General features: G+C 37.1%; 1 protein-coding gene across 2 annotated transcripts in view; it reads right to left on the bottom strand.

Annotated features, from left to right (window-relative positions):
• LOC111442707 (regulatory protein NPR5-like) overlaps nucleotides 1-2,231 on the bottom strand; it is a 2,926-nt gene extending 695 nt beyond the window's left edge. Inside the window, exons 1-2 of one of the 2 annotated variants that reach the window (XM_023080204.1) lie at nucleotides 1,564-2,231; nucleotides 29-1,018 (exon numbers count right to left, since the gene is read on the bottom strand). In XM_023080204.1, the coding sequence (XP_022935972.1) occupies nucleotides 62-1,018; nucleotides 1,564-2,049 (1,443 nt within the window). In that variant the 5' untranslated portion in view covers nucleotides 2,050-2,231 and the 3' untranslated portion in view covers nucleotides 29-61. Of the gene's footprint in view, nucleotides 1-14; nucleotides 1,019-1,563 lie in introns of both variants that reach the window. The other variant, XM_023080195.1, reaches the window with a different exon arrangement.
• Between the last annotated feature and the right edge of the window lie 12,883 nt (nucleotides 2,232-15,114).

A 15,114-nucleotide genomic window follows, 5' to 3' on the forward strand; every position in this document is an offset into this window, starting at 1 on the left:
TTTTTTTTTTTTTTTTTTTTTTTTTTTTTTTGAAATTATGTAACATTTTGATGGCTGCGCTTCAAAAGTCATGGGAATGGTGGTACATTGTTGGAACACAGCCGCCTTGTGAGCCATGCCTGTTATCCTCTTCTCCATCCACTCTTGAGCCACCCATTTGTGAGGCTCCCAGATTCAAATAAACTAATCTCGAATCCACCTTCAAATTGCTGCTGCTGCTGCTATGATCCTCGCTCATTGGCGGGTAAATTGGAGAGGATGAAGCGTTGATGTTAGCATTGGCATTACCTTCCTCGCGGGAGAGAACTAAGGCTGCTGACTGGACCAGCTCGAGGCAGAGCCTCAGCTTGTTGGGCTCGATGTGGGTTAGTCCAGGGACAGCGCCTTTGAAGAGGAAGTCGGAAGTTAGGGTTCTTAGGATATCCAATGGTGTGATGCCATCGAGTGTTCGGACATTTGGGTCGGCGTGGTGGTCGAGAAGCACGGCCACCATGTCCGGTGACACCATTTCAGCTGCCATGTGAAGTGGGGTTTTGCCAGTGGGGCCAGCTGGGTAGTTAACGTCGGCAGCTCCAAGCTCAAGCAAAGCCTTGACAACTTCACGGCTACAATTCTCAACAGCATAATGTAAGGCCAATGCTTCATCAAGATTCAGCCCTTCACCCATTACCATGAGTTTTACAAGCTCAACATCGGAGGAGTCTAACGCCCTTCTCATTCGACGAATCTTTTGATCTTCGAGGTCGGCTGCGACCGAGAGGTCGTGATGGTGGTGATGGTGGTGGTGGTGAGGCATTAGAGAACGCCGGGCCAGAGATGATTTTAAACGAAGCTCTTCAATTTTAGCCACTACATCAATGGGAAGGTGTTTGGTAAGCACCTCTGGAGGGAGACCGGATTTAGCAACAAGGTGAGAACAAGTGGACCAAAGTTGGTGCATGTCTTGTTTTCTTGAAGCTAATAACACTTTCATTACATCTTCAATCGATGCCTTCTCCACCATGCTCGCCAGCTGCTTCTGCAATAGAAACAAAAAATAAAAAATAAAAATAAAAAATTCGTATTTACAGGATGTTCTTAGTTTTTGCTAAAAAATTGAAAGAATTCAGAAATTTTGCACTGTTCGGCTGCCAAAGATTTCATTTCCAACAAAAACCCAAATGAGGAAAGTGGATTTTGGACAGGGAGATTTACGTTTAATTGTAGAAATGAATTACCAAAACTCCAAATTTAGAAACGCATTTCTCAAACGTCAAAAACAATCGAAAATTCAGAGATATTATTCAAGAAATTCAAAAAATATATATATATATATATATCCACAAACCAAACCAATACAATTCCAAGTTCATCAAGAATTGAAATCCAAGAACAAATTCTCAATCCCACATGAGATAATAGGATTTCAGCTCCAAAATTATAGAATCCAAAGCAAAAATTGAAAAAAAAAAAAAAAAAAAATGACGGTTCCCAAGAAATACGAAAATACAAGGAAAACTACAAACAAGTGGGGGATTAGAAGAGGAAGTAGAGGGAGAGAGAGAGAAGAAAAAGGAAAGGAACCTGAGTGAGCAATGCAAGCTGTTCAACGCCGAAGGATCTAGCAGCGGAGAGAGTATCAAGAGCAAGTTGAACGGCGGAGGTGCAATGCGTATGCCAACACCCTCTCTCACCGCAATTAGGGCGAGGCTCTTGCTTCTGCGGCACGATTGAAACTTGTCCACTGTACAAAAACTGCAACAGCAACAAAAACACCTCATACCCCACCGAGTTCACCGGAATCACTTGACTGCTCCCCGCCCTCGACGACGACGACGACGACGTCGGCGACCCCACCCTAGCAGCACCCAGATCGAGGCCGGACGAGGTCGGTGTGTCCGGCCCACAGAAGAACTTCCGAAAGAACAAACTCCTTGCAGCCAAGATGCAGCGGTGAGCGTGAACCAGACGCCCCTCCACGCTGAAGGTCACATCGCTGAAAGCCTGGCCGTTGATCAGAAGATTGAGGTAGTCGAGGGAGAGAGATCTTAGAGACTCCTCAAGGCTCATGGCCGGTCAATACAATTAAGCCTCTCAAAGTAGGTTAATTCTGAAGAGGAAAAGCTTCAAGAGAAGAAGAAGAAGGGTTTCATCTGGGGTTGGTTGTGGTGGTGCTGTGTTGGTATTAGATATTTTTGCAGAGGTTTGAGAGAGAATGGAGAAGAATGGAGAAGAATGGAAAATGGATGGGCCTTTTGGGCGGCTGAGGTATATTATAAACCCAATTTTATTATATAACAAAACAAATACAATTTTGGAGAGTGGGATTAAATTACTACTTTAATTTATGCTTTTGAATTATTTTTAGAATGATATTACATCACCATTGGAATCACCAATCTCATCATCAAATTAAATTAGTTAGTTTTTGTTTTTAATTGTAAAAATGGATGGTTTTTATTTTACATATAAATGAAATAAAAATATAGTGTATGAAGTTGAAATTAGTGATGATAGTCGAGTTATGTGGGGTATTATTATAGAAATAATTAGTGGGTTTTGATGGAACCATTTAGACCTCACTATACATGAATTGGTAAGAAGTGAATGAAAAGAAACAAACATTACTTTATGTTATTGGATGAAGAAATTTTGTTAAAAAAGGAAAAGGAGAAATAATAATTGAAGAGAAAAGAGAAGGGGGGGGGGGAGGGAGCATGGAGAAGAGTGTTGGATGGGTCCGGAGGGTTCAAAGCTCCCTCCACAGAACTGCCCTAAAAAGTTGATTTCATTTCGAGGGAGAGGAGGAGGAAGAGGTGCACGTGGGAGCTGGATTGGCACGTGCAGATGTTGTTGAATTGGTTTACATAAAAATAAAAAAGAAAAGTGGAATAAAAGAGTGGTAGAGAGAGAGAGGGGGGGGGGGGGAAATGAAATCCATTGGATTGACAGCACATCCCACTGACTGTCTTATGATATCAAAGACCATGGATTTGACATTTGACTTGTCTTTTCACTCTGCTACTCTCTCCACAGCCCCACCCCCCGTCCCTCTCCTCTCTTTTATTCCCTTTCTCTCTCTCTCTCTCTCTCTCTCTTCACCTCTGTTAGTGCATTTTACTTGTACACAACTTTCCCCTCATATCCACATCCATTTCTCCCTGCCACAATTACCAATTACAATTACAATTACAATTACAATTACCTTTATATTTACTCCTACCACCACTAACTTATTCATCCCTTTTTACCTTCCTATCACTACCACGTTACTAACTCAATCATTAACATTAACATATTTCATGCTTTCTTCATATATATATATATATATATATATATCAATGCATGTATGTATCGTGACTTGGATGTGCATCTAAGTTCAATCAATATCGGTCATACAAAATAAATATCTAAATAATAATTTTACTTTCATTAGAAAGTTTGAAACTAATAAATTCATCTAAACATTATCAAATATAAAATAAAGTTTGAAACTAATCTATTTTGCTTTCACTCGACTGCAAAATAAAGTTGGTAAGAGAATGAAATGGGAGAAAGAAAGATTTAAAGGAAATTTTTATCTTTTTAATAAAAATTTCGATATAATTTTTGTTAAATAATATATTTTAATATCTAATATATTATGATATAATATATTATTAAAAGATATTTCAATAAATTTTAACTAATTTATTTTTTATACATTAATTATTTTAATATTAAGATAACATATATTATAATATACTTTTTAAACCTTTAATATATTAAATATTAATTTCGACCTTTCAAATTAAATATATTTTTCTCTCTTACTTTTAATAATGTATCTAATATATTTAATATTAATTTAAATATTTTATATTAAATAATTTTTTTATATTAATATAATTAATATATTAAATATTAATGTGAAGATAACCTCATAAATCCCACCACTATGACAGAGAAGTTTTCTAGGATTAGCAAGCTACCACAAAAGATTTGTTCAAGACCTTTTAAATATCAACCTAATGCAAGACCTTTTAAATATCAACCTAATGCGTTGACCCAATTAACTAAGAAGGGTTGTAATGACCTACTTTTTAAAGCTTAGAATCATCAACAACGATGTACACTTCAGGCTAAAAGGATAATAAAATTTTCCATTTTTAAAACACCCTCCAAGGAGTAATTCAAATAATAGAAAACATAAATTTACGTAAAGAAATCAAAATGTAGAAAATTTATCCATGGACGTTATATAAATGTTTAAAAATAAATATAAGTTCCAAAAGGACATTAAAAAATAAAATAGGGATGATGACTCGGGAATAACAGCTACTTGCAGCTGCATGATACTTGCATATCCTTGCCACCGATGGTCGATCCATGATTCATCTAAATATAGGAAGAATGAATATAATAATACTTAGTAAGCAATCTACTTGTAGGCTCTCATTCAAATCTCTCTTATTTAATATTTTTTAATGTCATGTGTTCATTAGATTTCTAAAGTTAGCCGGTTGACAGGCTCTTATAATCATATATCCTACTTACCCTATCGCAAGTCACCTATTTGGGTTTATCGAGGGTTCTATTGCAAGTCATGGCCCATCTTGTCATCGTGCTTCCTAGGCAAAAATTGGGATCATCTCTCTCAAGTTTTGGGTGAATCTAGCACGTATGGAGGAACCATCACTTTTTATAGGCAACGTCTTAGGCCCTTAAATAGACGGAGTCATTTATCTCATCTTATCATCGTGCTTCCTACAAATGAGCCCTAGCCATAAGCTCCTTTAATGGTGCCTAACAAACTCCTTATTCTTTCTATGCTATTCCAAGCTCTTAAATTAGTGCAAGGCAGGCTTCCTACTAAGCACAATCAAAGTTTCCTCAATAACACCATCTAATATGTTATGGTCCCTAAGTTAGTGACATTGCAATCTTATATAGTTAATACACTCTTGAGGTTGCGTCCGTCTGTACATAGTCCTAGCCTATCCAATGCATCACAATTGACTCTAAAAATGGCATAAGGACCAAGAAACCAAGAAAGGTAAAACAGAAGCAAACGCTCACTAATTCATCACGCATATTCTCTAGATCAAATAGCATAAATTCAATATAGATTAGGGTGTAATCAAATTTTTTAACCCTTATCGAGCTTCTAGGCATACAACACGGTTGTCGTCTCCTCAACTCCTATTTGAATCAAGGACTCGAGTGTCTTCTTGGAGATAATCTCCACGTTAGAGGTTGATGAGATCACTTGCTCTTTAGGTACCTCTCTCTAGGAGTCATATATGGGGTTGGGATCCTCCTTTCCAGCCTCAAAAAAGTGTAGTTTACCATCAGGTGTGCAGTGACATTATCTAAATTATGTTGACACATTACTTACGCTTTTTATTTACATACCAAGTCACCGTAAGGCGCTACTCATTAGCCTTACTACAAGGAACTTTTAATGACGTCACATACTATTTCAAGTGAGATGGCACAAGAGGATAATTAAAAACTTTAAGAAAAAAAATACATTAAATAATAAAACAATCAAAATACAAAAATGTATACAAAATCATTTAGGTACAGAAATACAACCAAAATACAAGATATAAAAGAGAACACAGATCTAAAGACCCCATTGTTGCAGCTGTATAGATGCTTCGGCCAATAACCGTACTCTACAATCCATCTAAAAAAATCACAGAATAACAAGGATGAATATAAAAATATTCTATAAATAACCTCGTGTAAGCTCTCATCAAATTTTTTCTTCTCTTATTCTATGTTTTTAATTTTAGGTGCCTTACTAGACGTTGCCAACTCCATGGTCTTGACATCCTAATTCTATCCGGCTCATTCATTCCATTGAACCTTATCACTCCAAGTCTAAGAGTGTACTTCACCCATATAGGTTAATTGGAGTTGTAGGTACACTTAGCCAGTTGGTTACTAATCAATTTTGTCCGTTACGCAATCTAATTAAATTATAAACTAGGCACTAGGAGTTTTTGGTGCACTTATTACTAATTGAAATAGTTCTATGTGCCTATATTATAAACTAGGTTTACCAAGTCAATGGTCATGCATTCTAGCCCTATCAGAGTCTCTAGTCAATGGTCAAGCATTCTAGTCCTATCAGAGTCATTCCTTCTATTGAAACTTGTCACTCGAGATCGATGGGTGTGCTTCACCCATCGAGATTATTTGGGGTTCTAGGTACACTTAGCTAGTTGGTAACAAATCTATTTTGTTTGTCTAGGTAACGTGATCTATGTAAATGAACAACAGTACAATTATCAAGTCTCAGACTCAAAGAGTCGATCTAATGGGTATTGTCACACCCTAAAAGACTAAAAGCACCCTAAGGAAAAAGAAAGGAAACTATAGGAAGGGAGAAAGAAAGAAGTTGATTGTTCTATAGGTATTAACATGACCCTGTCAAAATGAGTGCAACCTATTTTAAGATGGAATTCATCCTCATTACTAGGAATAGTTATTTCGGCCGAGCTTTTGTAGGAATGATTATTTCAATAGAGTTTTTGTAGGAGCTATTTATAGCATTTATTTTTGTTTAAATAGGAGCCCTTGGCTGAGTTAAACACAAGCCACAGTATTATATTTCAATTTTTACTGTATCACCCTCTTTGAGTAATAATAGTTTCATATTTATTCACACCTTTGAGCGTGAGATATTGTGACAGTTGGTATCAGAGCCAAGTTGATACGGTTGAAATTATTACTCAAACGAGATGAATGGTGGAAGTGCTTCTATGGGTATAGCTATGGAAAAGCTGGTTGACAATAACTATAGTTATTGGAAGTTATGCATGGAAGCTTATCTACAAGGACAACATCTGTGGGATTTAATCGAAGGTGATGACACAGAAATTCCAGCCGATACTCCACAGAATGCAAAATTACGTCAACAATGGAAGATCAAATGCGGAAAAACCTTATTTACCTTGCGAACCCTGATCAGCAAGGAATATATTGATCATGTTCGTGATTTAAAGTCACCAAAGCAAGTATGGGATACACCAAAGCAAGTATGGGATATACTTCAAAAGTTGTTCACCAAGAAAAATACCGCTCGACTGCAATTTCTAGAGAATGAACTAGCTATGGTGACTCAAGGTAATTCTTCTATTGAAGAATATTTCTTGAAAGTGAAAAATCTATGTTCTGAAATTTCAAAACTAGATGCGGAGGAGCCAATGAGTGAGGCTCGATTACGGCGTTATCTTATTCGTGGATTACGGAAAGAGTTTATGTCCTTTGTTTCCTCAATACAAGGGTGGGCAAATCAACCTCTAGTAATTGAAGTGGAGAATCTTCTTTCCAATCAGGAAGCCTTGATTAAGCAAATGACCAGCAGCAATGAGTCTTCCCCAAAGTCAGAAGATGCGTTGCATGTCAAAGATCAAATGAGACAAAATTATCATTCAAAGCCTTCATCAACCATTGGGAAACAATTCAGAAGTGAGGAGTCGTCAAAGAAGCTATTTAAAGCTTGTTACAGGTGTGGAAAACCAGGGCACTTTAAACGAGATTGTCAAGCGAAAGTGGTGTGTCATCGTTGTGGAAAGCCAGGCCATATTAAGCCAAATTGCCGAGTTAAAATGCAGGAATCAGAAGCAAATGTCGTACATGAAAGTAAAAGTTTTTCAGATCCAATTTGGGAACATTGCTTAACTACTGAGGTTCTTGACCAGCCAACAAATGTGACCTCAGGTGTACATCAAGATGGTGCTTCTGCAAGTGCTCATGCTTTTATAGACTAAAATGAAGAATGAATCATTGATTCTGGTTGTTCTCATCATGCAACTGGAAACGAAACTCTTCTATCAGACGTCCGTCCACATTTTCAAGAAAAGGTCATTATGACAGCTGATAATTCAATGCATCCTGTGACGAAAGAAGGAAATTTGAATGATGGGAGTATTCTACTTAAGGACGTTTATCATGTTTCGGGTTTGAAAAAAAACCTTGCTTCTGTATCACAAATAACATATTCAGGAAGGTATGTTCTTTTTGGTCCTAAAGATGTCCAAATATTATCTAATGTGAAACATGTTGCTGCTGATGTCATGTTCTGTGGAAAAAGAAAAGAATCTTTGTATGTTTTATCAGCCAGTGATGAATATATCAAGAAAGTTGGTCATAATGCAAGCTCAACTCTTTGGCATGCTCGTTTGGGTCATGTGGGTTTTCAGTTGTTGCAGAAAATATCCACAAAACAACTTCTTGATGGTGTCCCTGTCTTTAAGGATATTCAGCATGATGAGATTTGTCCAGGCTGCCAATATGGCAAGTCTCATCGTCTTCCTTTCCCAAGCTCAAAGAGTAGAGCTTCAACAGTATTAGAGTTGATTCATTCTAACCTTTTGGGACCGACGCGAACAGCAAGTTATTCCGGCTTTCGTTACATGATGGTGTTTGTGGATGATTTCTCTCACTTCAGTTGGGTATACTTCTTAGAACACAAAAGTGAAGCTTTTTCAAAATTTATTCAATTTAAACATGCCGTAGAAAAAGAATTTGAATTGAAAATCAAGTGCTTGCGCACTGATAATGGTGGGGAATATCTTTCACATGATTTTATGGAATACTGTAAGGAGCATGTGATTCAGCGTCAATTGACTTGTCTTGACTTGTCTAGAAACCCCGCAACAAAATGGGGTGGCTGAGCGTAAATTAGCTCATCTTACATCAGTTTGCTTGTCTTGGCTGCATGCAAGGAGTCTTCCAAGAGAGTTATGGGCGTCAGCTTTTCAAACAGCTTGCCATGTTGTAAATCGGCTACCTCCATGGCCGGGGACAGAATCATCACCATTCGAGCTGATTTATCATCGTAAACCCAATGTGAGTTATTTTCGTATTTTTGGGTCTATTTGTTACGTTCATGTACTGAAACATAATCGAACTAAACTTGACCCAAAAGCCAAAAAATGCATTTTTGTTGGCTATGATACTCATAGAAAGGGTTGGAGGTGTATGGATTTGGAAACAAAGATGGTTATTGTTTCTCGTGATGTGGTGTTTGATGAAATTTCAAGTTACAGAGACGATGTAGATAACAGCAAAAGTACAACTACTGTTGCACTTTTTCCTGATGATTCTACATTAGAGAGAAAAGAATTTCCAATTGCGACAGACATTCAAGCCGAAGAAAACAGAGAAGCCACTACAAATATTGAAGTTGCCACAAGAAAAAATCCTCAAAGACAGAAAAAGTTACCAGGTCATTTGTCTGATTTTGTAGTTGACATTAATCAATTTTCTGTTTTGTCATGTTTTTTTATGGGAGATACAAGTAAAAATGAGCCAAGATTGTACAGTGAAGCCAAAGGAATTTCATAATGGGAAAATGCTATGATGGAAGAAATTTCAGCACTCCGAAAAAATGACACCTGGGAGCTTGTACCAAAGCCTCGTGATGCCGATTTAATTACTTGTAAGTGGGTTTACAAGGTGAAGAAAAAGGCTGATGGTAGAATTGATAGACACAAAGCTCACCTTGTTGCTCGTGGGTTCTCTCAACAATATGATCGAGACTATGACGAGACTTTTAGTCTGGTCGCAAGGATGGTAACATTGCGGACAATCATCTCTTTAGCTGCCAATAAAGGCTGAAAATTATGGGAGCTTGATGTGAAAAATGCTTTCCTTTACGGAGAGTTGGATTGTGATATTTTTATGGAGCAGCCGCAAGGATTTACCTCTAAGGAATATCCTGATTACATGTGCAGACTTAAGAAGGCATTATACGAACTCAAACAAGCTCCCCGTGCTTAGTTTGGTAAGATTGCTCAATATCTTAATTTTTGTGGTTTTAAGTGTTCATGTGCTGATCCGAGCTTATTTGTTAAGAAAACAACAACTTGATGCACCTTGCTCTTACTTTATGTTGATGACATGATTATTACTGGTGATGATAGTGTTGAAATCAGTAGTCTTCAAGATGCCCTGTCTGTTCGGTTTGAAATGAAAAGATTAGGTGAAGCTGATTGTTTTCTGGGGTTAGAAATTAAGAAATGTGATGATGGTTATTTTCTGTCTAAAAAAGGATATGCATCAAGAGGTTTCATATAGAGAATTCAAGAGAAAAAACTACTCCTATGGAACCAAATCTAATATTAGCTAGAAATGAAGGGAAGTCACTTGCAGATGCGACATTCTTTCGTCAACTTGTTGGTAGCTTATTCTACTTAACTATCACAAGGCCATACATTGCCTTTTCAGTAGGAGTTGTGTCTCAATTTATGGATCAACCACATGAGCCTCATTTAATTGCAGCAAAAAGGATTCTTTGTTACATCAAGGGCACTCTAAATTATGGATTAATGTATGAGAAGTCAAAGTCATTTTTATTGAGTGGTTTTGTAGATGCTGATTGGGCTAGTGACGTGAACGACAGACGCTCCACAACAGGTTTTTGTTTTACAGCAGGCTCTGTTGCAATTTCATGGTGCAATAAGAAGCAAAGTACCGTTGCTTTGTCAAGTTGTGAAGCAGAATATGTAGCTGCTCCAATGGCTACTTAAGAATGCGTGTGGCTTAGAAGGCTTATTCAAGAAATGGTGACTACTCTCAATCAGCCAACTCAAATCAATTGTGATAATGAAAGTGCAATAAAACTCGCTGGAAATCCTGTGTTTCATGCTCATTCGAAACATATTGAAACTCATTATCACTTTGTTCGAGAGAAAAGTGTTATCGCAGGATGTTGAATTGCTGAAAATACATACTAATGAGCAAGTTGCAGACATATTCACCAAGGCACTTGCCAAAGTGAAGTTTGAAGCCTTTCGTAAGTCTCTCGGAGTGATCAAGAAATAAGCTTGCACGAAGGGAGGCTGTCAAAATTAGTGCAACCTATTTTAAGATGGAATTCATCCTCATTAATAGGAATAGTTAAGGGAGGCTGTCAAAATTAGTGCAACCTATTTTAAGATGGAATTCATCCTCATTAATAGGAATAGTTATTTCAGCCGAGCGAATGGTTATTTCAATAGAGTTTTTGTAGGAGCTATTTATAGCATTTATTTTTGTTTAAATAGGAGCCCTTGGCTGAGTTAAACACAAGCCACAGTATTATATTTCAATTGTTCCTGTATCACCCTCTTTGAATAATAATAGTTTCATATTTATTCACACCTTTGAGCGTGAGATATTGTGACATACCCTTTTAAAATTGCTAAGTGCTACTCCAACTCATGCCTTATATGACTTTTGACCTTTAAGATGCCATGTTTCATGTTTCCTTACCTAAATGTGATGTTTTGCACCATATTTTTACATGATGTCCACCATGTTTTAGTAGGTTACCCCGCCCAATGCTATTGTAGGATTGTCCTATCCATGTTTCGGATGTCCTAGCCATGCTTCATGCAGGATGATACATTTCACATTCCTAATGTCCACAAACCATGTGACCATTTAGGTCTTCCATGGAGAATAATCTAGGGACATGTAAGGGACAACTACAAAGTTAAAAATATACCTACCATAGCTCATGACCACAAGACAAGAAACCATGTAGTTTTTAGTTAGGGCGGTGGGTTCATAAGCTTGACTTAGGAAAAAGAAGCTATTAACTTAGAGAAATTTTAGGATAATTATTTAGTAGTTATTGGCTTGAATAAGTTTAGAAAATGGTTAGTCTTTTGTTGAGGAGAATGGTTAGTAGTTGGTAACTTGTGGAAAAAGTTTAGTAAATTTGTTAGTGCTTCTTTACTATAAATACTCATTAGATAGGCTCCTTATACAATAACAAAGAGAATTGAAACCATGTCAAGTTTTTAGTTAGGACTGTGAGTTCATAAGCTTGACTTAGATAAAGAAGCTATTATTTAGAGAAATTTTAGGATAATTATTCCGTAGTTATTGATTTGAATAAGTTTAGAAGAGTAGTTATTGACTTGAATAAGTTTAGGGAATGGTTAGTGTTTGTTAAGGAGAATGGTTAGTAGTTGCTAACTTTTGTTAGTAGTGGCTAATTGGAGAAAGTTAGTAAATTTGTTAGTGCTATAAATACTCATTTTAGAGGTATACTCTTTCCACAATAACAAAGAGAATTGAAAACTTTAAACACTTAAGGTTTATTTGTTCCAAAAGATCTCTCCCTTCATGTTCTTTTTGCTTAATCTATCAGAGTTAGGATGCCGAAAAAAATGTTGTCACCATACAAAGTCGCCAAAGTAGATGTAACAATGATAAGGAGTGGAAGAGAGGGGAGTGTAACGCTCTAGTATCTGTTACTCACGAAGAGTAACTACACATTATGGTCGATAAAGATGCATGTTAACTTAAAGGCATGGGATGCCATCGAGCATGGTGACAATATTGAGGAGTGTAAGGACAAGATGACTCTTACTGCCATCTACCAATCAGTCTCGAAGGACATTCTTCTCATGTTGGCAGAGAAGAACTTGGCAAAGGCAATATGAGTATGGAACATGTCAAGGAAGTAGAAGTGCAAACCTTGAAAAGTGAGTTCGAGGCTATCCGCCTGAAGGACGACAAGTCAATAGACGTCTTTGTCATGAAGTTGATGATGATTATCAGCGACATCCATTCATTAGACGACATAGTGGAGGAGATCTCCATCTTCAAAAAATTCTTTTGAGCTGTTCTCCCAAGATTCATGCAGATTGTTACCTCCATCGAATAGTTTGCCAACCTTAAGAACATGTTGGTTGAGGAACTCATTGGTCGTCTTAAGGTCCATGATGAGAGATTCCATGGCTACGAAGGCAAAGAGGAGGAGAAATACCTCTTGTACACACATGAGGAGTGGCATGCATGGACGAAAATGAATGATGCACCTGACTCTTCTTTTTTAGGTACGAGGGGGAATGGCAGCCATAACAAGGAAAAAGAGGTCATGGACGTGGTCGCGGTGTGGTGGCAGAGGAGGTCCGGACAATACCTCACAAACCCATGAAAATGCCAACCCTTGGAAGGACAAGAGTATGATCAAGAGTTACTCTTGTTGACAATACAGCCATTATGCGGTAGAGTGGTACAACAAGGAGGGCGATGAGGAGGCAAACCTCATGTTCAGGGATGATGAAGAACCCACATTGATGTTGGCCGAGAAATTACCAAACTTGTTGATGCTCAATAATGAGAAGGTTATGACTAACCCATTCATAGTTGAAGAAGACCAAGTGGAGAGCCGCATGAGGTTCCTAGACAATGGAGTGAGCAACCACATGACTAGAGATCGAGCAAAGTTCAAAGAGCTTGATGAGAAGTTCACTAGAAACATGAAGCTTTCTGACGAATCAATTATACTTATCCAACACAAAGGATCTATCTTGTTCCAGTAAGAATGACGATCAACGTCTATTGACCAAGATGTATTACATCCAGAGTTTGAAGAGCTATATTATTAGCCTTGGTCAAATGATAGAAGAAGGTAGCAGAGTGGAGATAGTCGGCCCGTTCCCCAAGATATACAACAGAAACAGAGCCCTATTGATGAAGGTAAAATGGTCGTAAAACCGCCTATATAAGATACTATTGAAAGACAATCAACATCTTCCAAACGTATCCATTAGAGTCGACACCAAGAAAGCGAAGAAGAAAGCAAAGAGTCAGAAGAAAAAAGAACCGAAGATTATAGCCAAGAAGAAACTAGAGGCTACTACAATCAATGAAGAGCAACCTATAAGATGGTGTGTTTCATCAGACTTGTCCTCTCAACCACGTAGACCTAGAGGAAGGCCCCCAGGGCGTAAGAAAAATGAGACTTCAAACTTACCATCTCAACCAAAGAAGGTTAGAGGTAGACTTAAAAAGAAGATTGAAAAACAGAGGAATACGTTAGAAGAAGCTTTTATATTTGTTGATGATAAATTTTTTGCACAGAAGAGAGGAGGGGAAGAAATTGCATGTTGGAGAATTAAAATTTAATTTTAAAAAGACAAAGTTAATTAGGGACCAAGAAAAAATTGAAACTAGAGAGCAATGTGAGATATTCTCCCCCAAGACCCTAGCAAGAGTTAAATTTGTAAACATGCAAGAGTTACTTGAAGTGAAGAATTTCGAGTAAAGTCAAGCTTATATAGGGGAATGTGAGTTCAATTTGAGAATAATTTTTTAGTAATTATTGACTTGAATAAGTTTAGAAAAATGGTTAAGGAAAAGTGTAGTTGCTAACTTGGGAAGAAAGTTTTGGAAAATGGTTAAGGAAAAGTGTAGTTGCTAACTTGTGAAGAAAGTTTTGGAAATTTGTTAGTGCTTCTCCCCGAGGGATGTTCTTTACACAACAACAAAGAGAATTGAAAAGATAAGTGCTTAAGATTTATTTGTTTAAAAAGATCTCTCCCCTCAAGTTGTTCCTTCTGCTTAATCTATTTGTTTCGACATATTTCGATCGTGGGTCATATCCAACAAGTACAAGGGAGTAGTATACCGTCATATCCAACAAGTACAAGGGAGTAGTATACCTTAGCATGACACAATATCTAACACTCAAAAGTGTGAATAAATATGAAATTATTATTACTCAAAGAAGACAATACAGAGAGTTGAAATATGAAGTGTTGTACTGTGGCTTCATTTTACTAACCGTAAGACTTCTATTTAAACTGAAATAACTCCTCTAAAGACTCAATTGATTCCTAATAAAAATGAATAACTTGACTAATTCAAACTAGCAATAAGTTGCACTAAATTCTGACCGTCTCCCTTAGTGCAAACTTATTTATCAGTAACTTTGAGAGCCTTACAAAAAATAACTTTGAGAGCCTTACAAAAAATTTCAAACTTCACTTTGACAAGTGCCTTAGTAAATATATCTGCAACTTGCTTATTAGTATGTATTTTCTGCAATTCAACATCCTGCGATAACATTTTCTCTCGAACAAAATGATAATGAGTTTCAATATGTTTCGAATGAGCACAAAACACCGGATTTCCAGCAAGTTTTATTGCACTTTCATTGTCACAATTAATTTGAATGGGCTGATTGAGAGTAGTCACCATTTCTTGAATAAGCCTCCTGAGCCACAAATATTCTTTAATAGCCATTGTAGCAGCCATATATTCTGCTTTACAACTTGACAAAGCAACAACGCTTTGCTTTTTACTGCACATGAAATTGCAACAAAACCTATTGTAAAACAAAAACCTGTTGTGGAGCGT

This window comes from Cucurbita moschata, unplaced genomic scaffold (assembly GCF_002738365.1).
Source record: "Cucurbita moschata cultivar Rifu unplaced genomic scaffold, Cmos_1.0 Cmo_Scf00001, whole genome shotgun sequence".
In the NCBI taxonomy this organism is placed as follows: domain Eukaryota; kingdom Viridiplantae; phylum Streptophyta; class Magnoliopsida; order Cucurbitales; family Cucurbitaceae; genus Cucurbita; species Cucurbita moschata.